The sequence below is a fragment of the Centruroides vittatus genome, unplaced genomic scaffold (genome assembly GCF_030686945.1).
Source record: "Centruroides vittatus isolate TY-2023 unplaced genomic scaffold, ASM3068694v2 contig_549, whole genome shotgun sequence".
Lineage (NCBI taxonomy): Eukaryota > Metazoa > Arthropoda > Arachnida > Scorpiones > Buthidae > Centruroides > Centruroides vittatus.
In genome coordinates, this window is record NW_027122325.1 from 4,699,752 (window position 1) to 4,724,512 (window position 24,761).

A 24,761-nucleotide genomic window follows, 5' to 3' on the forward strand; every position below is an offset into this window, starting at 1 on the left:
AGTTTTTGCTGTTTTACCCATATTTTTGATTGAATAAAACTCGATATAATGGAATATTTTCTGTGCATACTCTATATGCAGAAGTTTGACTACTCACAAGAGAAATTATTTCTCTTATATTTTAACAAAAATTATATTTACACAATTTTTTTGAAAAATTTTGAGAATTTCAAAAAAACGAGAGATTTTCTTGACTACACAATAATATGTTCGTTTGTGGGACTTTAAAAGAATGGGAGTTAGACAGTTCAAATTTAAAATATTTGAATTTTATGTGCTTATCTTAAATTGGATGGAAAAGTATATAAGGAAAAAACATGCATATGCATATAAATCTGATTCTTATACATTACATTTATTTTAGTTGATGGTGCTTGGAGTTCTTGGTCTAATTGGTTTGAGTGTTCTCAAATTGGAAAAAACTCACCAGGAGACAAATGCTTATGTCGACAAAGATATTGCAATAGTCCCAAGCCAATAAATGGTGGAAAAGATTGTGATGGAGATGGACTTCAAGTATCTAATTGTACACGTAAGTTTTATTTTTTTAATATAGTAATGCTTAAAAATATTAACTTGAAACTTTATTTTTATAACACTTTTCTTTAAAATTAGAAAATGGACAATGGACAGAATGGTCATCATGGTCTGCATGTTCACAAACTTGTGGTTTATCAGTGAAAACAAGACGACGAACTTGTGGAAACCCTGCTCCAAAATATGGTGGTAGAGTTTGTTTAGGTCCAGAACGAGATGAAATTTATTGTACAACAAATCCACCTTGTCCAGGTACATATAAATATTACTATTATTAATTGAATTTCAGTTTACAATGTAACATATGCAATTTTTTCTAGTTCCTTCATTACCTCCAATAGATGGACATTGGTCAGAATGGGGTGCTTGGGATGAATGTAGTAGCATTTGTGGTGGTGGAATTCAAACTCGTCGAAGGAGATGTAATAATCCATCACCACAAAACGGTGGGCAAGAATGTTTTGGATGCCATCAAGATTTTAAATATTGTAATATGCATAAATGTGCAGAATCAAGAAAATCCACAGGGTGGACTCCTTGGTTAAAGGTGAATTACACAAAAGATGGGTTTTTTGAGCAAAGATTTCGATTTACATGTCGTGCAAATGTGCCTAATGAAAGTATGATTCGTATTGGACACATGAAAAAAGAAGAAAGGTTTTGTTTAGAAGGCAGTCAGAATTGTTTAGATGCAGGTAAGCTATATATGATTTGTAGAAATTATTTAAAGAGTAGAATGTATTTTATACATATTGTATAAAATGTTAGAAAAGTAGAAAGTGTATGGCTATGTTGTGCATAGACATGGTGCCCTGATGCAATGCATCACTTGCATCCCAGTTGATGCAGACCTGGTTATAACTATGCTAATTATTATCAGTCCAATTACGTAATTTGACACAAACGTGATATCCTATCTTTTACCTTTAGACCAAGTTACGTAATTAGATGGTTAATAATTTATCACTAAGTAATTTGGCTGTGGCTATAATGCTTTTATAATAAATATAAAATGCAACTAGTTAAGAATAACGAAATAAATGACATTGTCCTCTTATATTTAATATTTCTTTTATTTAGAATATTTTAAAAAATATAAGCTAAATAAATCTAAAGTAATTTTCTGTATAATTTAATATCTTATATTTTATTTTACGCATATAAATATTTATTATTCATCAACTATTTATAGCATTTGTTAATATTGATGGAGAATGGTCTGAATGGTCATCCTGGTCTAGATGTTCAGTTTCTTGTGGAGGAGGAGTTCAAAAAAGAGAAAGATTTTGTGATAATCCCCGACCAACAGGAACTGGCTCTAATTGTTCAGGACATAGTCGTGCAGAAAGAACTTGTAACACTAATCCTTGTACAGGTGAGTAAATTTTAAAATTTTTCTATATAAAATCTATAAACTATATTTAAATTAATTTCTATTTTAAAACTCCCTTAACGAATTGCAAACTTTTCTGACAAAAAATTGAAAATTGTGGTGGCCTCATCTGTTACAATATTTTATTTTATAAACTTTTTATATTATTAATTATTATAAAATGGCATAAAGCTTATTTTTGAGGGTAGAGGATTTTTATTAAAAAATTGTAAATGCTAATAATTATTAAAATCTTCATTAAGTCCGACTCCACTTTAGAGATGACCTCAACCTTTAATCACCAAAATTTAATAGCATCAATGCCCTTAATATACGAACCTGCAAAATTTTAGGAAATTTTCGACAAAAGGCAGATGAGTTATTAAGCTTCAAAGTGGGTGAACAAACTCGTTCCCCTCCACATGCACACCTATATATAGCCTATAAACCCCCGACATACTTTTCCTCTGTTATATAACAGCCAAGAAAGTAACAAGTACAATCAGTCTCATGTATAAATGATTCAGGCGATTCAGCATGTTGTTATGGTTATACCAAACCTCATTTTAAATTTAAATTGCTTTCACTAGATATAAATTGCCATTTTAGTCTTCAAACAAAATAAACTGGAGTAAAAGTAAAAGTACATATCGTTCACATAATATTGTTTATTTTTCATTTTTGTCTAAAGACTGAAATAAAAACAATATCTATACCTGAAGTTCCCAATCATGGGTCTATTAAGATTTAATAATTAAGAAAAAAATCAGAAATAGAAGAATAATCAAGATTTGTTTTAATAAACAGATCTTGAATTATTCCTGCACATTTATGTAAATATTTTATTTTGTTTGTTCATATTTATTTATTTTTTCTAAATATTTCATGAAAATCATAGATGGATGGGAAGAATGGTCAATTTGGTCATTATGTGACCAGAATCTTGAACAACATCGAAGACGGAAATGCTTATTGCCATCTCCAAGTCCAGTCCATTGTCAGGGTCCAAACAGAGAAACTAGAATTTGTCTTCCAAGTCAAGCAGGTAATATAAAACAAAAATGATATTCAATATAATTTCATTTTCTAATTACAGTCATTAATCAATAAATATATTTTGTAGATATCATTATGCAAGGACAAAGCAAAGCATTACAAGACGACGGAATTCATGCCGAACATGTCATTGCCGCATGCTTCTGTAGTTTCTTTTTGGGATTTTTAGTGGCAGCAGTTGCGGTTTATCAGTATATGAAACGAAATTATTTTGTGCATCATCCGAGACTCGCATCGAGAATGATCCAAGTTAAACCAAACACTTACGTTTCAGAAATGGAATGGAAAAACAATCTTACACCTAATGGATCTCCTGGAAAATTTCCATTGAGAGAAGCGTCAATCAAAAGAAATGGACAACTCAGGGCTCAAATAGATTCCGACCACAATTTTTGAACTTGTGTGAAACGTTTTGTGCCAGGAATTTCGTTTTACTTAGACGAGTTAGCCCTTTTTTGTCATCTCTTCATCGAATGATCAAGACTGCAATTACAAATTGTATATAAAATGTTACATTTATACTATTTTAAAGGCTTGTTTATAGAAATATTTGTTGTTTTTGTCATAAAATTTATATACAGCAAAAAGGATAATTCAAATTATGATTTGAAATAGTGAAATGTGTGCCATATTTGTAAATTTTGACACGAAGAGAATATATTGAATCGATTGGTAAGTTTTATTTCTTTATATGAAAAAAATATTGTTTTATGATATTTGTATATAATGGTTTTTCGAACGGATGTACAGTATTGCGTCTAACGTGTATAGCTTAGTACCAAATTGTGATATTAACAATTTTAGTTGGCAAACATGGTACTTAAGAATCTATTCTGATCGTTTTGTTAATTAACATCGAACAATACGGATCATAACATTATCATCAAAAATGTGGATATTCTCATTTTTTTTCAACTGTTAACTTTTAAATATTTTTATGACACTTCTACGATTCATGGACTTTTATCGACGTTTCAACGAAAGCATATAATCAAAACAATCATGTAAGTGACTGGTGTAAATAGTAGCCCGTGCCAACATACAAAACAATAATAAAATGAAAAAGACAAGGCACTTTGCTGCATCTCATTCTGAAAAAAACGAATTTATTTCTATAAAAAATTTTTGGATTTATTCCAAGTTTTAATTCTTCGTAACTAAAATTCATAAAGTTTTAGATAAGAAAAGTTGGTTAATTTTTTTTGAATGATTAGGCATTATACAGGAAGTTTATAATAAAAGTTGTACATTTGTAAATTATCATTAAATAAAATATTTTTTGAAAGTAGCTTATTTTATGATGGATAAAAACTTAATTTGATTCAAATTGAATGATTTATTTTAAATATGGAATATAAACGAATAAATGAATATAATACATTTCCATGAATTTAACGTTTAAAGTTTAATTTATTCAGTGAAGATAATAAATTCAATAAAATACTTGGCCTAGGAAAAACAAATAAAAGTTATATCCAAATTAAGAATATCTGATTTAGATACGAACTGATTTCTTTGTGTGTATTTTAGCATTTTCAATAAAATTAGATGCTTTAAGGATATGTTTTCAAATCTAAATTATTTATAGTCTGAATATTATTATCCTCTAATTAGATGATCAATTTAAATGCAGCGTCTTTCCTATATGAATAACACTAAGATTTTACTTGATGCCGTATGGCTTTCAAATATAAATGACTCTAAGACGACCAGAAGGCCGACCGGTCAAGGTGACGACAACCTACCGCTCTAGGGGACCCGGGTTCGAATCTGGACGGGTCGATAAATCCCCGGGAGTTTTTCGGGGAATAGTCCTTGATATGTCGGGCTTCGTCCCTCACCGCCGGACCGCCCCATTGTGGGCCTGGCCGAGCCTATAATGAACTTGCTAAAAGAGGCCCTCTTAGTGCCCACAGGACAGAAAGAGTTTTAAAAATAAATGAATATATATTTATATAAATGACACTACGTATAAATCCAATGGGTGTTTGAGAGAGTGCTCACCAATGACCGAATGGACAAAACATCTGAACTAGTTCAGTTTTTTTGGTCTACTCGGTCTGGTCATGGTTTGCGCATCGCCAACGGGCTTGCCAAGTGGGAGTTTTCAGGGTTTTCGTCATGTTTGTAACACCTAAATAGGAGCTAGTTAACACCTAAATAGCCCGTAAAAGTCCTCCAGGAAGCAACTCCCTTTGGTAGATCGCCCGTGTGTCACGTTACCGTAACCAAATAAACCAAATCAAAAGTTTGAGTCAAGCTGTGAAGCTACTAAAACTACAGTTGAACGTTTTATCGATTATTATTTTTATTATTAAATTCAATTATTTAAAATATAGTACATAAATAAAATTCAAATACAGTAAGCGTGTACGAGAAAACGTTATACTGTAAATTAATTCTAATAAGTATGAATAGAAAAAAACATTTCATTTTAGTAATAATGTAAAACTGAAGTTTTATTTTTAACACAATAACCGTTATTAAGTGAACAAATTAAATTCACTTGAGTAAAGCCACATACAGAATAAATTTAAAAGAATCATTTGCCACATATACAGCATATGAATGATGTGGCTTGCAAGAAAAAGAAACAGCGTACAATTTCATGTGGGCTACGTCATATGTAGATATGAATGACATCAAAATTGAAATTTTGAGAGGTTGAAAATATTCAAATGTAAAAAAAATTCCAAGTAAGATAGTAACTGTACATATAAGACGCAGGACAATTTTTTGAGGTTTTTGGGCAAAACTTGCCATCTTATATGCCGAAAATATGGCAATTAAAAAAATAATTGTGTGACGACTTTGAAAATACTGTATTCTAAATTTCTTATAAAGACCTAAAATGATGTGAAAAATGAACTTTACAGACAAAATCTTATTTTTTTCAATAATCGATAAGCGCTTCCAACGAAAGCACTTCGAATGTTATCGAAGAGATTTCTTTGCGTTTTCATTCTGAATTGTTTTGAAATTTTCGAATAGAAAAAAGAGTGAAGTAAAGAGAAGATTATGGAGTAGATCTTCGGTCGAAGAGCTGGAACAGAGAGATAAAGAGACGGGAGATCGTTGCATAGAGCATCCAATGGATCAGGAAGTCGGTGGATTTCCACCCGAATCACTGGAGCTTTCCCGACATTTGGAGGATCCAGAAACTAGTCGATTTCTACCCGATTTCTCGGAGTTAATGGTCTTCTTTCAAAATTCTCGGATCATCCCCAATGTATCGAATGGGTGAAACCGAAGCTGCATTGGAATAGATCGAAGATGTGCGGAGTGAGATTAATTCGCATGAGCTACGAGATCAAGCCGAAATGTGGACAGAGGACATCGAGTTCGATCTCAATAATCTCCAGTCGGATCAGTTTCATCCGAGGAGCATCTCCAGGACTAAAGAAACTGCTGAAGAGAATAAATGCTCTTACTACTATTTAGCGGTTTCAAAAAATCAAAAATAGATCAGGATATGAACGATTAAAGTAATATTTTCGGACGTCTGATGAATCCAGTAAGTGCAATTCTCATAGACTAGGCGTAATTCGAATTTTGCTTTCCACAATGTTTAATCTTAGATTTTGTTTTGCAGACTTCGTCTCACAAAGGTCGAAAGAAAAAAACTGAAGGAGTTCAAGAAGCAATTAACGATATTAGTTAGAGTTAGAGTGAGTTGTACCAATGCCACAGTCCTCCAATTCGTTAGAATTTGATGAAAGGAAATTCATATATCGTTAATTTAATTTGTCTTAATTTCCGGATTAGACACCTTCACAAGACTACACAATGTTACTCGAATCTACAGTTCTACCCGGAAATGACAGTTTGCCTCAGCTATGATCTGCAAAGTCGGACGTGACTTCAAACTCGGATGTGACGGAAGGATAATTCTCGAATGACAATACTTTCAAATAAACGGATTCATTTTCTTCAAATTTTGTGTATTGATTGTGGATAACCGTTTTCTTCAGTGAGGCTGTGTTTTTATCAATAGTCTGAATTTTGAACTGTTCAGAAAACGGATTAATATTTATATGAATCCTAATGACTTCTTTTCTTTTTGCCTTAATCGTGCATATACAGGTATGTATCCCTCGTACAACATGACACTTCAACACGGTTGGAAAATTGTCCTTACCAAATTTCATAATTTTTAAATACAAACGCCGTTATTCGATGTTTTTTTATTTAAGTGAGCATGCGCGTCGTCTCAAATTTACCCATGGATACTAAAATATTAACATTTTACATTTATTTTGTGCTTTTTGTCGGGTTTACTTTAATGAAAATCGATGGTACAATTTTTATTCTTCCTTGCACTAACTTCCCTGTCAATCAGGTATTGTTGACTTTGCTTTCAGACATTAGCATTAGGACTGTCACCGTGTTTTGGTTTTATAGATTAATCTTCGTATTTACTAAAGTTTATTTAAACATTTTTAGGTAAGTGTTATTAAACTTATTTTTAGGTAAGTAATCATTCGCAAGAATGACGAACGAAATACGGCGGTATCTCGGTACTCGAACTGTTCCCAACTCGAACAATTTGGTATTCCAACAGAAATTCTGGAGAAAAATCGCTCAGTACTCGACTGAAAAAACGAGGATCCCTATAACAAATTTTCAATTAACAACATATTTTTATTTTGTTATCCATAAAAATTTTTAATGACAAAAATAAGAAAAATAAAGACAGAAAATAAAGTATAGTCAAAATTTGATTTATTCAACAATTTTATTCTATTATTCATAGTTTGTAACTTTAAATTTCGGTTTAACTTCTTTTTAATATCCTTAATATCTTTAGAAATATAACTAATTGTCTTTTTTTTTTATTTCAAATACAAAAACAATAGAAAATATATAAAAAATAAAAACGATAAATTTTCAAAGCTGTTTGATTATCCATTAGATAATGAAAAGACCGAGTGGCAAAAGAATTTGGTCCTTGTCTGAAAGAAAAATACCTGAGGATTATATACGTTTCTTATCATACGGTGTTAGTATGAATTTACCTTTCTTTGATAGAGTAATAGATACAATAACGGATATAGAATATACAATGTTCCGATGCGATCTTAAAAAAGAAGAAATTAAAATAAGTGAAGATTTAAAGAAACTTAAAACCAAGAAAGGTTACATTATGGACCGTAACGCAAAGCATTACATAGGTAAATATAATAGAATTTAAAAATTTTAAAAATATATATAACCTTTGTTTAATAAAAGCAGATAAATAGCATCAAATAGTAATAATGAATTTACAAGATTTAAAAGAAAAGAAATGAAATTATATCCCAAGGAAATTTTGAAGAACTGGAGCAGGACCCGTCCATTGGAATACAAAGAATGTTAACTAAAAAATTAAAGAAATTATTAAATGAAGACAACATTTCAACATATCAAAGTAAAGAAATACTTTCTAAAGAAAATCTAAGGACTCCTAAATTAAACATTAGAATTAAAACACAAACAAAATAAGTGCCGACCAATCATAGATTTTACGTTATTATATAACTTAGAAATATTCATTAAAAAGTCCTTACAGGTTATGCCTAACTCAGAATACAGCGTAAAAAATGCAGACGTCTTAATATCAAAATTACAGAAAGAAGAAAACTTGCCGGAATATACATTAATGAGTTTGGATATAGCATCGATTCTATCAATAAGGAGATGATTATACAATGTTTGTGTAAGTATGGTGTTCAAAATTATTTAAAAGACTTAATTAATTTTGCACTGGCCAGTAACTATTTTGCAGTAAAAGAAAAATTTTATTGCCAAACAGATGGTATTTCCATGGGTTCAGTAATAGGCCCAAAATTAGCAGAAATCCATATGATAGAAATGGATAAAACATTATCAAATCTAAAAGGCATTATATTTTTTGCAATTTTGTTAGTGATATATTAATTATGTATAGTAGTAGAATAACAACACCTGTTCAAATATTGAAAAAAGCCAATGAGATTAACTCATACTAAATTCACCCGAGAAACTGAAAATTATAATAAAATAAATTATTTAGATATAACTATTACAAGATTTATAGATAGGTTTACTACAATATTTTTTCTCAAACCGGAACAATTTTAAGAAAATACAACAGAAAATAAAGCCTACTAGGATAAGTACCATACCTATGACCGAAAAGGGTAAATAAAGGTGTTAACAAAAACAACAAGTTAAAAGCAATTTTTAATAACTCAACTAAACATATCCTATTATTAAACGACCTATAATTTTTTCCAAGTAATTTAAATTAATATAAATATTTCCGATTACTCAGCGTCATTAGCTCTGCCGTTAGATGCAAATTTTAATAAGAGAAATAAAATATTTACATGTTTAGTGGATTTAAGTGACTGACTTGCAATTAATTAATAACAGTTTACAATATAAAATTAATATAAAAATGAAACATTTTCTTTACAAAAGGTACTGCAAAAATTGCATTATTTTAGATGAACTGTTTAATTTTGCTGAAAATTAAATTATTAGATGTGACAATGTAATTAAAAACTTGAATGTCTACATAATCGTGATGATAATAGAAATGTCAGTTGTTTTAAATGAAATCAAAAGATACAATGGACACACTTATTCTGACAGTATGATTATATATATTTTTTAAAATTATTATTTATAGCTTTGTTTTACATTATTTTTCAAACTACATAAACAGATTCTATCTGCACACATTATTGTACACAAAAACATTTTATATATTTAAATAATTCTTGTTTACAACACAATATCTAAACGTAAAGAATTCATTTAAAATGCGTTCGATCCCGAAGATGGCTACAAAGATAGCAGAAAGCGTTTGATGAATTAAAATAATGGCTGGAATAGGTTCTTTGTTTTTAAATATGAAATTTGATAATAAATTCTAGAGGAGGCCAAAAATGATAGCAATACCCGGTATTCTCGGGTCGTGTCTGTCCCAAGTACTGATCGGCCCGACGCTGCTTTACTTCGGGGATCAGACGAGAACCGGTATTTTCAGCGTGGAGTGGCCGCTATCGAAAAGTCGATTCTTTTCTGCTCTTATATATATCCATTTATTAATTTTATCAAACCCGCATAAGATTAATAAATGCAATTGGGGCCTCTTGTCCCTAACGTTTCCACACCTGCTCTCGGATTTCATACAACTCCGTTCTCGAGGTTAAGACATACGGACGGAAGACAGTGGGAATTTAAGGAATAAATTTGGTGAAAAAATTTGGTAATAAATGTAGCATTTCTCCGGAAGCGAAATTGTCGCGTTGTAAGTAAAAAAAAAAAAAAATTCTTAGCGTCAAAAAATAAAATATCATGGCATGAGAGATACGAGCGAAAGTTTCAAAGTTAGATCAACACTTGCGGACCAAGTCGAACAGAGGTGTCAAATTGATTAACCGATCAAATAAACAGTGCAGGGGCGAGACCATTTAAAAAATAACAAACGTAAGGAGGAAAAACAATCGTTTCCCCGTAGCTCAGTCAGTTTATCTTCTGTGTCGATTTCCCCGTGTCTCGGACTTAAATTTCGTTCGGCCGTATTATAAAAATTTTCGATATTTTTAATATAAGTTTTATCAAGTTTGATGTTGCATTAATACACGAAACCCGCTATCCCGACGGCGACCGAAAAATCTTTCCGAAAAGCGAAATAATATTGGGCGAAATAAATCGAAATCCCAAGAATTTGATTTATTTCATGCCATGACCGAAAATGGACGAAAAAGATATTTATTCAAACAATCTTCGGAGATGGTCAAGCCTCGAGACGTAGAATTTAAAAAGATCTCCACGTTGGACATTCTGCACCATGTAAATGCAGAAGATAATTTATTTATCAAATGATTGAAGCAAAATTTAAAAAAGAAAAAAATTATAAATTAATTAATTAAAAAATTTTTAAAAATTGAATTTTTTTAATTCTAATTTTTACGAAATTCGAACATTGTTGACGCGTTTCTTAACGTTTGTTCGAAATACGTCACACATGACGAATCGCAGTTCGATTGTGTTTCTCGTTGTGGTCGGACGTGCTTTTGTTGTGCTCTTGGATTGAGTGCTGTTTTTTGCGGTTTGAAGACTTTTGCAGAGAAGGTTAAAGATTTTTCAGGTAAGTCTAAGTCCATATTGACCCTAGACGTAAAAATTTATTTAATATTACTTGGAGGATCGGTCCCAGAAGACATCACGGCACATCGTTCGATGGTCGGCCATTTCGAATTCGAATTCGAATCTTTTAGATTTAAAAAGGCAGCTGCGGTCAGCATTTTGCTCTTCTCTGAAGAATTTGAGCATTAATTTAAGCTTTTGTTTTCACTGGACCAATTGCAAATTTTTTTTTTTTTTTTTTTTTTTTTTTTACAGGATGGCGACGTTGGTGCGGCTTTGGAGGCGGTTCCGGCGGAGGCAGGCGGTGGCGCCGGAGGTGGCGGCGTTCCTCGGACGACGCGGAACGAGTCTGTCGTTCTGTGCCGTTGGAGGAGCGGGGGCTCGACGAGCGAGAGGCAGCGGGTGAAGAAGACCTTCCCCAAGTGCGTGTGGCGTGGCATCCTCTCGGAGTCGGGATCATGCCACGCTACACCCTGGGTCCAGTGCACTTGGCCAAGGTCTTCGGGGGTCATCCGGCCACAGACCTTGCTGTGGAGGATTTAGAAAATGACAGCTCGTCCGAGTTGACATTTTCTGCTCGGTCGCGTTCTGCCCGTTCGTCGCGACTGCGACTGCGACGCCACCGCCTTGCCGAAGTCGGAACGGGGAGGAATCGGAGGAGAGCCGCCGAAGTTGAGAGACCGTGCTGTCCGTGTCCGTTTTGTCGCTGCGGACGGCTGCGGATCCCTTGGCTTAGGCGGTGATCTTCTTCGATTTCCTCTTCTCCACCCGGATGCGACATTTTCACTGGATTCGACACTTTTCACCCGGACTCGACACCTTTACCCGGACGTGACCTACGGACTTGTCTCCCGAACGTGACACTCGGTCGACGACAACGGATTTGACTCCCGATTGTGACCACCCGGACGTGACACGTTTCTTCACCGGAATCGACATTAGGCTTACCTTTCTTCCCAAACAGCTGTTATGAGGATTGAGCTTCCGGTTAGGGTAGGTTAGGTTAGGCTAGGCCAGGTCAGGTCCTTCGCTCTTCTCATAACACTGTTCGGGAAGAAAGACTGTCTGATAAAGGTAATAATCTTCACCTTAGGTAATGAATGAATCAACTTCTGCTTTTCTCACTGTCTTTGTGTTTTGTAGGAACATTTGGGCGGGAGATTCTTCTCCCTTCCCAACTTTACCACGAAGAGGACCAAGTGAACATATGAATATTTTCCGAAATCTTTGATGGTAAGAACTCTTTCGTTTCATTTTTTAACTCATCTTATTCTCGTATCGTAATTTACTGTTTTTCTATTTACAGGCATGCCGAATACGTTCTTCGATCACACACACACACGGACACAACATCACTGTACACGAAGATATACACCGTTTAACCTTTACTCGAATTCTCGCACTCACGCACTTACACGTCAAGCGCCACGTTCTGTGTAATTCGACACAATGAAACAACCCGAACACTCGCTTCCCACAAATCCAACCCCTGGGTCCTCGTCCCGGGAAGTGGAAACGCCAATTTTAAAGATTAAAAGACTTTAAATTGGCGGCCGAAGGAGCTCTGGTAATCACATGTCTTGCATCGATTAAATGGAATTTTACACATTAGCATCAGTGATGAATTTTTCTGTTAAATTTACCGAGTTACCTGTATATATGTAATTTATTACAGTGTCGTCTAATTATCTTTATATCACTCAGATGTAGGTCAAACTTCTAGCAAGCATTACTACTTGTTCGTCTCTGAATTGAGTGCGGTGGTGGGTGAAAAATATCTCAAACAATACGAATTATATAGTATATAGTAATGAGGCCTACACACAAGTTTGAGTTTAAAAGTTTGAAAGTTTGTGATTTAATGATATTGGTTGGAAAGCAAAATCGAACATGTTTTTAATTCACGGATTTTATTTTAAAATGCCATAAAAAATATTTGTAAGCAATAATTTTATTAATTTTATGATAGATGAGTTAATTCTAAATTAAATAAATTCTAATAAAAGGAATTAAATAATTATATATAAATGCAAACTTTATAGCCTACATTCCATACACGAATGTGCAATGTTTTAGCAATAAACAGAAATTTATAACTGTAAGATATATATATTATATCTAAAAACATAAATAACAGATTAAAAAAAATTAAAGATAAAATTATAATTGGAGATGATAATATAAAACATATTACAGTCAAACCTGTTTTTATGCGCTCTTTTTATGTGCGATTTTTATTTGTGCGATTTTTTTAATGCGAATTTTTAATTTGTGCGGTTTTTTTTGTGCGATTTTTTATTTGTGCGGTATAGTTGGCGACTAGTCTCGTGCGATTCGTCATGTCTCACGTTGACTTATCATAGCTAAATAAACTTATTATAGCATAAATGCACTTATTATAGTAATATTATTGCATGAATATGCAAAAAATGAAATTATTTACTTTTTAAGTCAACAAAACACCACCTGGACAAAAATATGTAAAACAGACGATAGATCAGACGATGCAGTCAAGTGCTGACATCTGTTGTCAATAAATTTTATTTCGTACGGTTTCGAGTTATTTTCTACGTGAGACTTTTTTTATGCGGTCCCTATTCACCGCATAAAAAAATATTTTTTTAATTGTGTTGCGAAAACTATTTTTTATAGCCCCTCGTGAAGTTTCGTGCGATTTTTTATGCGTTTTTTTTAATGCGGTCCCTATCCCCCGCATAAAAACAAGTTTGACTGTATTTTATTATAACTGCATTATGTATCTTTTACAAATTTTTATACTACATGTGAAAAAAAACGATAAGATTGCTATTGTATATTCGAATAATTCGGTGGCGGAAGGAATGTCGAAACCGGGTCAGTCTCCAATCAACCAGATTATATAGGCATTAGCACATGCGGTTTACAGAGCACCAACCTCACCCGGTTTAGCTGGTAGAAGCGACACACGCGTAAAGAGTACGCGACTTTATATCCCGGAGCGGTTGTGGGCTGTTAGCCGCCTGCTAGATATTCGGCCACCCTCGCCCGATTATGTGAATCATGAGCAGACTAGATCAACGGCGGGCAACCCGCGGGCCAGCTACGGCTGGCGAAAAGTTTCTATCCGGCCCGCGAGATCTTTAATAGATTATTAAATTGGAAAAATAACTATTAATTAATTATTTTTCCAATTCTTTGTAATTTTCGAAAACGATAAGAGAAATAAATGTAGTAATTAACTTTTTATTTATTTATTTCATATTTGCAAACTAAAAAAATTACGAGTCACAAGAAGGCGTCAATTAACTACTATGGCGTGGAATGTTGGAAACTGGTAGATGAGCGATTACGACAGAAGCTGTTGGATATTTTTAATGAAGTCCTGGCAACCGGAATTTACCCTGATGGTTGGAAAATGGCGAGAATATTTCCCATTTTTAAATCAGGAGATATAAACAATACAAGCAACTACAGAAGAATCGCATTGTTAAATACTGTTAGCAAAATTTTTTCAACGATCCTATGTAAAAGACTGATATTTTGGTAGAGAGTGAGCATATTATATCAGAGATGCAAGCGGGTTTTCGTCAAGGGTATTCCACAGTGGACCATATTTTTGTTTTGTGGAATTTATTAAAAGAAAGGCTAGTCAAAAAACGCCGAAAAGTATATACGTGCTTTGTGGATTTCCGGGCTGCATTCGACTCAGTGAATCATCTGAAATTATGGAGGCTTGCTGATTTGAGGTTAAGTCATAAAATATTGAATTTATTGCGATCGATGTACACGAATATGTCAGCATTTTTGATGGTTAGTGGTACTACTACTGAACCCTTCCACTGTAACAAAGGAGTTCGGCAGGGATGTCCGCTAAGTCCATTACTGTTTTCTTTATATATCGACGGTTTGGTAAATAGACTGAATGAGATACCAAGATTTAATGGCCTATGGTTGGGCAATAATACTTATATCAAGGTTCTGTTGTATGCAGATGATGTGGTGATTATGGCTGATAGCCCGTTTGAATTACAGCTGGCAATTGATGGTCTTATGAGTTTCTCAACTGAGATGGACTTACAGATTAATAATAAAAAAAACTAAAATAATGGTTTTCCAAAATGGTAGTAAAAGATCAAGTAAGCTTAAATGGTTTTTGGATAAACAAGAGATTGAAATAGTGGAAAAATATAAGTACCTGGGCCTCTGGTTCAAATATAATCTTAACATGAAAGACCACTTTGAGATTACTGCGGGAAAAGCAAAAGGTGCTTTGGTGAAATTATCTAAAACCGTTAATATCCCAGGGTTAGCCTCGTATGCTCCACATTTTAGGTTGTTTGATTCAACAGTTAAATCTGTTATGTCGTATGGTGCTCAGGTCTGGGGATTGGCTAATGTCAATAATTTTGAGTTAATTCATAGAGAATTTTTGAAGAAAATGCTGGGCCTCAGATTTCACGCATCGAATGTGGCTGTTTTGTGGGAAACTGGACGAGTACCACTGAAAATCTTTTTTATTAAAGCAGTTCTAAAATATTATGTAAGAATATTGGAATTACCTAGGGATAGGCTACCTAGAATCAGCATCGAAAGAATGTGGATGAAAGCGGAGAGTAATTCATGGTGGCTGGATTTTAAAAATTGGCTGGAACGGCTGGGATTCGGTGATATGGCTATTGAGAAACAAATTGATAGATGGAAAGAACAGATACCGTCCATAGTATTGAGATGTATAGAACTAGAATTACAGGAAATGAAGAATGTGCTGAATAGTTCTGGGTTGCTACGATATTATCGTCTGGTTAAACCTGATTTTGGCATGGCAGGATATTTAAGAGACGTTGGAATCTCTATTGCGATGAAAAAACAGATTGCGAAACTGCGGTTAAACTGTTTTTGTCAAGAAGTGCCTCTTTGGTGTGCATAATTTGCAACCAGATTTGTAGTTATGGTGAATGGTGCTTCCATATGTTTAGTAATTGTGGAAATGATATGTACGGGGAATACTTAAGAATGTTGCGTGGTGGTTCTAACTCCAATTTCGTGGATTTGTTAAAATTTAACAAGATGTTAAAGAAATTAGATGGTTTGAGTTAAGAAAATTTATTGTTTTGTTCTTCCCCCCTTTGATATTGTATTGAACTATATGTCAAATAAACTATTATTATTATTATTATTATTATTATTATAACTACTACAGCGCGGAAAAAAACGTAAAATTTATTCTGGCCCATGTTATAAAAAGGGTTGCCCACCCTAGACTAGATTTATAACAACCCAACCGATAGGAGTTTACTGGCACGTTTATATGATAGTTCTGTATAGTTGACAGGAGTTTAAAAAAACTCCATTAAAATATTTGATATATTTATTCTGCGTTTATTCCGCTCTCCCATCTCATATTACTTACGGATTTCAATGTTAAACCGGTGATATTACGATTTAGTATGTCCCATCTGTAAGGGAATGCAGAAAAAACGTGTACAATTCTAGTACAGTGTTAAAAATTAACTGTTACTTTGGCAGCATCATTTACAACCAAATTTAATGAATGAGACGTACAGTACATACAATGGTACAAAAAAAAAAGCTCTAGAATTTATTTTCCTTAAATTTACGATTTATATATCTGTTGTCATAAAAATTTGTCTTTCCACTGTTTTCCCAAGACTACAGATATTCAGGTACAAAGTAACTGGTTTCGACTTATTTCTACTTAAGAAGTGACTAAATAATTAAGAGATTAGGGAATGGGGACATAAATAAAATCCTGTTGAAAGAGCCAGAATTTTACTTCAACAAAAGCTTAACAGAACCAATCACTCGCTCAGTACAGTGGGAAACTGATTTCCGTGTACACCTGGTATTAAAACGAATTAGTTAGAAAACGAATGACTATTAAGTTTAACATAGTTAGATTTTTACAGCTACGGTGAGAAACGTTTAAAATTTACAACAGCCCTGTGGCGTCCTTTGAGATATACTAGTGATGCGACAAAAGAGGCATTTGACATTGACCGGTATCGGCACCCTCGGAATTTGGCACGCACACACTCACTACACACCTACCTGAACCGTCACTAGTTCCATCCATTAGCTACTCGTATCAAGATATTTGACTAAGTGGATTGTTTTAAGATTTAAAAAGTAAAGAATATTTTATGTTATTTTTATGTACGTTTCTTTACAAAGCTATATTTTAATTATAATTTTCTTTAAAAGTATATTAATACAATCGAACAATACATTGTACCAGGTATGTATATCCACCGCACATTTTATTTCACCGAGTAAGTTTTTATAATTTATTTTTAATTTTAGCCCTTATATCGTGGCTAGCGATTCAGAATGTAATTGTGATATTAAAAATACATTTAGAGAAGTCTACAGTTTTTACTGCCTTATCGAACAAATGAATACGAATGGACCCTAGACCAGTGATTCTTAACAGGGGGCCGCGGCCCCTGGGGGTCCATAAGAAGTTTGCCGGGGGCCGCCAAATTATGCAAAATTTCCTTCGGAATATAATAGAAAGAAAATTGATGTATAATCCGAATATCGTATTGAAAAGTGAAATAAGAAAGATAAAGTTTTCCTATTTAGTTTTTATTTATTTATTTTGTATTTCTTCCTACATACAACTTTGTTAGTACAGAAGAAATAAATGTAAATATGCTACTTACACCGCAGTATTTACTTCTTTTATTCCAAAGCAATTTTAAGAAACTATTAATGCTTGGAATTTTAAAAATAATTAGGAAAAATAGTAGGCTTTGAAAATTTAAATATTTTTGCAAAAGTTATGCAAAATCCTTACGACAAGTGGGCGTTTTAGTTTTAGTTTAGTTTTAGCATCGACATTGGATCGATTTATCGACATGGTTCTTATTTTATTTTCTGTTAAAAATTAATGAGTTTTTATGTTTAATTGTGAAGTTTGAATGTTATTTAAATAGATAATGAAATAATAAAGTTATGATTTACATTTATTATATAAAAAATAAAGCAATAATAAAAAAATCAATTTATTATAGATAAATTATCAAATTATCAAATTATCAAATATAAATTATTATTAAAAAATGGGAGTCACAAAAAAATTATGAAATATTTGGTGGGCCGCGAGTATAAAAAGGTTAAGTGCTCGTTATTGGCGTTTAGTTACGACGTAAGTCGAAACTACGACTTACGTCGTAACTACACAAGTAAATTCGACTTACGTCGCCTCTCCAGGAACCAATTACCGACGTAAGACGAGGTATACCTGTATAAGCATTTAATCTAAATTTTAAAGTAATTCGGTTATAATGTTAAATTAATGAGAAATATAAAACAAAAGGCACAGTAGTGCATTCATTAGAATAAAGAAAAGTTTGTACAACAAAATATGATCTTAATCGTCTTTAAAAGATGCGTTTGTCAGCAGATTTCGATCGTTGGTATACCTAAGGATTTACCAACAGTGACACTAAGGGTTTAAATTACAAAAAACCTGTAGCTTTTAACACTAAGTAGCATACAAAAATAATTCAGCATTGAAAGAAATTGGAAGTAACGCCATCAACAAAAAATTGTCAACCGAAAGGGAACTGTTGGAGTGTCTTTTAATATTAATAAAATGTAGTTACTAATTACGCTAAAAGTATACAAACTATATTAAATTTGTAATATTTACTAAAACTGTTAATCAGGATTAATAGCAATCAAATGTCATACTATTTTATATTAGTTTAACACAAAAAACAAATTTTTAGTAGTGAAAGGGTCGTGGAGGAAGACAACGATATTACATTTACAGAGTAGAATAAGGAATAAACTCAAATAAATGTTATATGAAAGATTAGATAGCCTATATATATATATATATACAGTATATACACTACTTTTAACAATAAAATATAATATAAAAGTAATAATAGAATAAATATTAAAAATAATCGAAACGTAATAAGTAATTACATTTGATTAGATGTATTTAACTAAAAAGTAATTACATTCACAAATTATTAGATGGGCAACTATTTACGTAATATTTTTAACAAAACAAAATAAATAAATAAAGAACTTGTTGACATCGTGCACATTTAACAAATCAAAGATTTTGGCAATTATCTCAACACAATTTAAACTGTCAGTGTCTAAAAATATGTTTTACATTTAAAAATTCACATTTTTCACGTATGAGTCTAGAAGCAAAACCATCCATATTTAATCAAATTATTAAATATTGGCGCAGATAATTGATGAAAAGCGAATGTAATCTTATTATGTCATTTTTCATCGAAGAAGCATTACAAAATAATTGTATATCGTTTAAAATTTCTTTAGCTAAAAGTTTTACTTGTCTATGAAATCCAACATCTAATGATGAACGTACACTTTGGTGGAATAATTGGTACTTCGCATGAATTTTGATTTATAGATGTTTGAAATACTGTGTTATAAATATTAATATTTGTTTGCCCACTTCACGAGTCAATTATTAATAATGAGTTTTCGTTTATATTTGAAGCTAATATATCTTTTACATAGTTTGTAACAATTACTATAGTAGCTGTAACAGTAACGTTTGGGGCATTAAACAGCAGCGATCTTTCAATTCTAGGTCCGAAGGTTCTGTGATCCTCTTTAAGCAAATAAATACATTACCTACAACTCGTCCGTTAGCATTAATTAAATATTAAACAGTGTAGGAATGTGTAATTTTATTACTTGGAGAATGTGCAAATCAAATAGTATTTTATCTCCTTTATACGAAAGTGTTCTTGGTGAAATCATTTCGTACGAAAAAACTACACTGATCTGTATTGAATATAAGGTTACGCGAATAAGATGGCAATAAATTGTTTACTGTGGTTTGAAATTTGCACTGCTTTTATTAAAATATCCTTTTCGTTTACTCTATTTTATTTACAAGTTTTGTAGTTTTACGAAATACTGATCTGTATTCTTTTTTAAATTTAGCATCCCAGGAATCACTAGCTGTAAACTTAATTATAGTCTTATCAGCTTTTTCATAATCATTTGAATATCCTGATTCACAGTCGGTGTTTGCGTTATCGACTTCTTTTTCTTTAAGCAGACAAGTGTTTTTTTTTTTTCGTCTGAAATAACTTTAATCAAATTATTGTCTTCCATCCGACAAAATTCTTCGTCATCTCTACTTACGTAATTACTTAAAATATCGCTAAATGCATTAAAAGCATTTTAGCTACCTGTTTATCAATGTCCAAAATAAAAGGCATATAAATCTCTTCTGTAGACCAGACATTACCACATAAACGTTTAAATTCTGCTATAATATTTTGAATATTTACATTTAAGTCTTCTCCCATTTTCGAAAATTCTAGAATTTATTCTAAATTTAATATCGTTATCTTCCTCCACGACCCTTTCACTACTAAAAATTTGCTTTTTTTATGTTAAATTAATATAAAATAGTATGACATTTGATTGCTATTAACCCTGATTAATAGTTTTAGTGAATATTAAAAATTTAATATGGTGTTTGTATACCTTTAGCGTAATTATTAACTAAATTTTATTAATATTTATTAAAAGACACTTCAACAGTTTCCTGAGAAATGTATTTAAAGAGTGAATAACAACCTTTTTAGATATCTACTCAGATTCTTAATGTTTAAATTTAACAAAAACGTTTACTTAGTAAAAATTTTGTGCTAGAGATCTACAAAGTTTTGTTTTATATTTTTTAGAAATGCATTCTTTATCTTCAAACTTCCCATTACATTTTGCCTGACTGTTTCAGTCGTGATATAAACTTGGAATGAAGGATGGATCGTCGCTAAACACGTTCAAATAAGTCCTAAAAACAGTTAACTATTAAAATTTACTTGCGGGTATCGCAGCCTTAATACTTTTCTAAAAAGTTACTCTTTAAAAAAAGAGCTAATTTCTAGAATAGGAAGTATAATTTTGACAACCGCGTTTTTGGGCCAAATCTCAAATTACGAAAAGCAAACTAATAAACTAATACATAATTTAATTGGGAAGGTAGCAGAAAAGGAATTTAGCAATTTTTGATATATTTTAGGGAACTTCCGAAAATAATGCTACACTACGATCGCTATGTGTAGGCCTAACAGTTGGCGAAGACAAAGCAATTTTGTCTTTCGCTGGAACTGTTCGGTTTTTCCGGAGGGGGTTAGCATAGCGGGACGTATCTCGTCTGAGGACGACTTAAATTCGAGCTCATTGTTTGCTCATTGTTTGTAGTGGCATAATTCAGAATAATTGCTAATATATAAACTAATGATTTTACAAGTCTAATTATCTAATTACAGTCGCTATTCGAAAGTAGTCGTATTATCCACTGAGAATTCTTTTATCTTTTGCTGAATAAAACTCCATATTTTTAATGAAGAAATATTTATCCAATTGTAGTTATGAAGAAATGTAAACGATCAGTTTTAAATTAAAAGCTTATACATAAAAACAACATATACATTAATTATTTAATAAAACGATTCATTCGATTTTTATAATAAATCGAATGTATAGTCTTATTAATTAAATAACCAATAAAAGTTATTCTAAGATTTATAAAAACTGTTTTAATAAAATTTATTTAGTAAATACAGTAAATTAATACAACAGCGAGTCAATAAATAAATAAACAGCTGAAAAACCATCATATTGCTTTTGGCTGGTTATTTGTCATCCTTAAATCTAAAAACTTTTATTGCTATTTTCATACGTATATCCATATATATATATATCATTAACGTCATATTAAGCATCATAAACAATAAATTAATAATGAAGATAAAATGAAATATGTGGTATATACTGTTTAAGAATAGAGATAATACAGCACATAGCTGTAACGGAGAATTTAGAATCAATAATAATATCAAAGTAGTAACTGACAATAAATAATGACGCTGGATGATAAATTTAAACTAGAATGTTCACAAACACTTCCGATATGACCAGATTTATTGGCGCATCTAAGAAATTGTGTAATTATCCTAAAAATACAGCAAAACAATAAATTATAAGGTCTGTATAGACCCGAAGATTATATTCGGAATAGTTATTTGGGAATGCGCTCCTAATTACAAGAAACAAACAGTATAAATATTATTGAATAATTTGCGCCATTATGATTCTGTGTCTGCCTATTATCTACAAGGATATCGACAGATCGGGTTACGTTAAACAACTTTCCTTAGCCATATAGAGTAGACTACTATTATAACTATTACTCTTTTCCGCCTTCTGATTTTTCTCCTTTGCATCAAGAGGAAACGTCTGCAATTATTTTGAAACAGTTTAATGATTGAACCTCGATAATTCTAAATCGAAAAAAATGAAGTTAATTTATAAATAACATATTACTTCTTTTTGATAATTTTTGTGAATAACCTTTTCATCAGTTCAGATTTGAAAAAATTTAAATCTTCGTATCAATTTAAGAATGTCGATTATAACTAATGTCAACACAAAAAAATATATCTGCTTTATTTCAGTTAATCTAAAAACAGTTTTTCTCAACCAAGTCCATTATTAAATAATACATGACTAGACATTGTTTGGGAATAAAATAAAATATTTTAAGTCTCTATGTAGTGTTGTCACACATCTTACATACAGTAATTTATACATTATTGTCATATAACTTTAGATTTTAAAATTAGAGAGATTAGTTATATAAGACATATCTTATATATAAAATTCTCCTGTCACAATTTTTGTTACCGTACTCCTCCGAAACGGCTTTACCGATTTTTACCAAATTTTATATGCATACTCAGTAGGTCTGAGAATCGGCTACTATCTATTTTTCATACCCCACACCATTTCCCCCCTTTCAAAAATATATTTATATATGGATTAAGGCTTTTATGTCCAACAGATGGCGCTACCTTCCGACGACCTAAGTTTGCTTTTCTGTGAGGCATTCTGCTTTTCTGTGAGAATGGACTGAAGCAGATCATTTTCTATCTATCTATATAAATAAAATATAACGTTCGTTTGTTCCTACCGATTCCTTTGAAATTTTGACACAGCGTTGCATTCGAATACGCACGTGTTTCTATATAATATACATGTCGAAATTCTCCATACTGGGGGGAGATGGACGGGATTAAGGCTTACCGTGAAGAACTCGGCTTCTATTATACTATTTTACATGCGGTTTTTTGCGTTTTCAATTGCGTCAACAGAATATACACTAAAAAGGGATTTTTCGATATTCCCCAGCGGGAAAAGTGACGGGATTAAGGCTTACTGTGAAGAACTCGGCTTTTATTATACTATTTTAGATGCGTTTTTGATTGCGTTTTAATAGGGTACGTCAAGAGAATGTACACTAAGAAGGGATTTTTTGAAATTCCCTCCACGGGGGAAGTGTTATACATTTATAATAGATACATTTTGAGCCACAACAACGCGTGGCCGGGTCAGCTAGTATGTTTGTAAATTTAGATATTAAATTTATAGTTTTATAGCATTTAATCTGAATTTTAAAGTAATTCGATTATTAATTATTTCATTTGTTCTGTTTTTACGGAGTTAACATCGAAAAATAAATCGTCGTTGTCAAATATTAACTGGGATTTGGATATAGAACGTCACGATGTTACGGAAGCGTAACTAGGCAAACTTGTCAAACTGTAGTTTGCCAGCTGTTCGAAGTGACAAGAGTTAATCACGTGTTAACAATAAGACGTCGTTTGTTGTATCACGTGATTAGTGCAAAGAGAACGGATTCTTTCGCGAGAAGAAAAGCTGCCCGGAAACGCGTCAGAGACCTAGTCACGTGGCTGAGTGACGTTGAATTGGGTCACGTGACACGGTTTGTGTGCATCCGCCGTCCAGCGTGTATCTCCACGACGGCGGCAAGCTTAAGTAATGGCGTCTCGAACGGGGCACAATCGGTAAGTAGTCCTATGATTTTTTGTTTATAGCTCTTTATATACGGGTCGTCCGGAAAAACGTTATGCGTTTTCCGAATAACTATTAAATATACATTCTTTTTAATATAACATAATTAAAAAAATTCATATTCCCTTAATTTGCACAATACTGTAGTTTTAAAGTAGATATTATGTAAATTATGTAATTAATTTAAGGAAATTAAAAATTTAAATATTATATATATATATACATATAATTTATAAACAATTAGTACTAAAACTGAAGAAATAAATAAATAAAAATATTTAAACCAAAGTTAACAAATATTTGCTAATTACATAAAAATAAAATGGCATTTATTAATACTTATTCGCAATATTTAATTAAATAATTTATTAATATCAATTGCTAATAGATAATAAATCTGTTGGTTGAATTAAACTGGTACAAATCAGTTGTATAAATTTATATAATTTTCCGCATGAACAAAATGAAAGAAAGGTGTTAAATTGATTTCTAAATCTATTCTGATCAAATGAATTAATCATATTTTTAATATTAATCAAATTAATGGATGCTTCTAAGTAGTAAGCAGTTATGTAAACATATGAAACAGCCTTCACTATTGGTTTTCTTACTTAGAAACTCAGTGAATCACTTACGCCATCTTTTGATGATAGAAACAAATGAAAATTAAGAATTGAATAGTTTATTCTTCTTCTTCTTTCACAGTTTAATATGGAAATTATAACCTTTGCGGCTCTTTTTTGAATAGTTTATTTATTACGGTATTAATATTTAAAGATAGTGCTTAAGT

General features: G+C 32.0%; 1 protein-coding gene and 1 pseudogene across 8 annotated transcripts in view; one reads left to right on the forward strand and one right to left on the reverse strand.

The window, feature by feature from the left end:
• LOC136978714 (semaphorin 5c-like) overlaps positions 1-4,525 on the forward strand; it is a 138,595-nt gene extending 134,070 nt beyond the window's left edge. For all 8 annotated transcript variants that reach the window (XM_067274501.1, XM_067274497.1, XM_067274499.1 and 5 more), the window contains 6 exons: positions 365-532; positions 616-789; positions 858-1,232; positions 1,730-1,912; positions 2,808-2,954; positions 3,033-4,525. In XM_067274501.1, coding sequence (XP_067130602.1) covers positions 365-532; positions 616-789; positions 858-1,232; positions 1,730-1,912; positions 2,808-2,954; positions 3,033-3,361 — 1,376 coding nt within the window. In that variant the 3' untranslated portion in view covers positions 3,362-4,525. The remainder of the gene's footprint in view (positions 1-364; positions 533-615; positions 790-857; positions 1,233-1,729; positions 1,913-2,807; positions 2,955-3,032) is intronic.
• Positions 4,526-9,877: 5,352 nt separating this feature from the next.
• LOC136978778 (5S ribosomal RNA) lies at positions 9,878-9,995 on the reverse strand (annotated as a pseudogene).
• Positions 9,996-24,761: the final 14,766 nt, after the last annotated feature.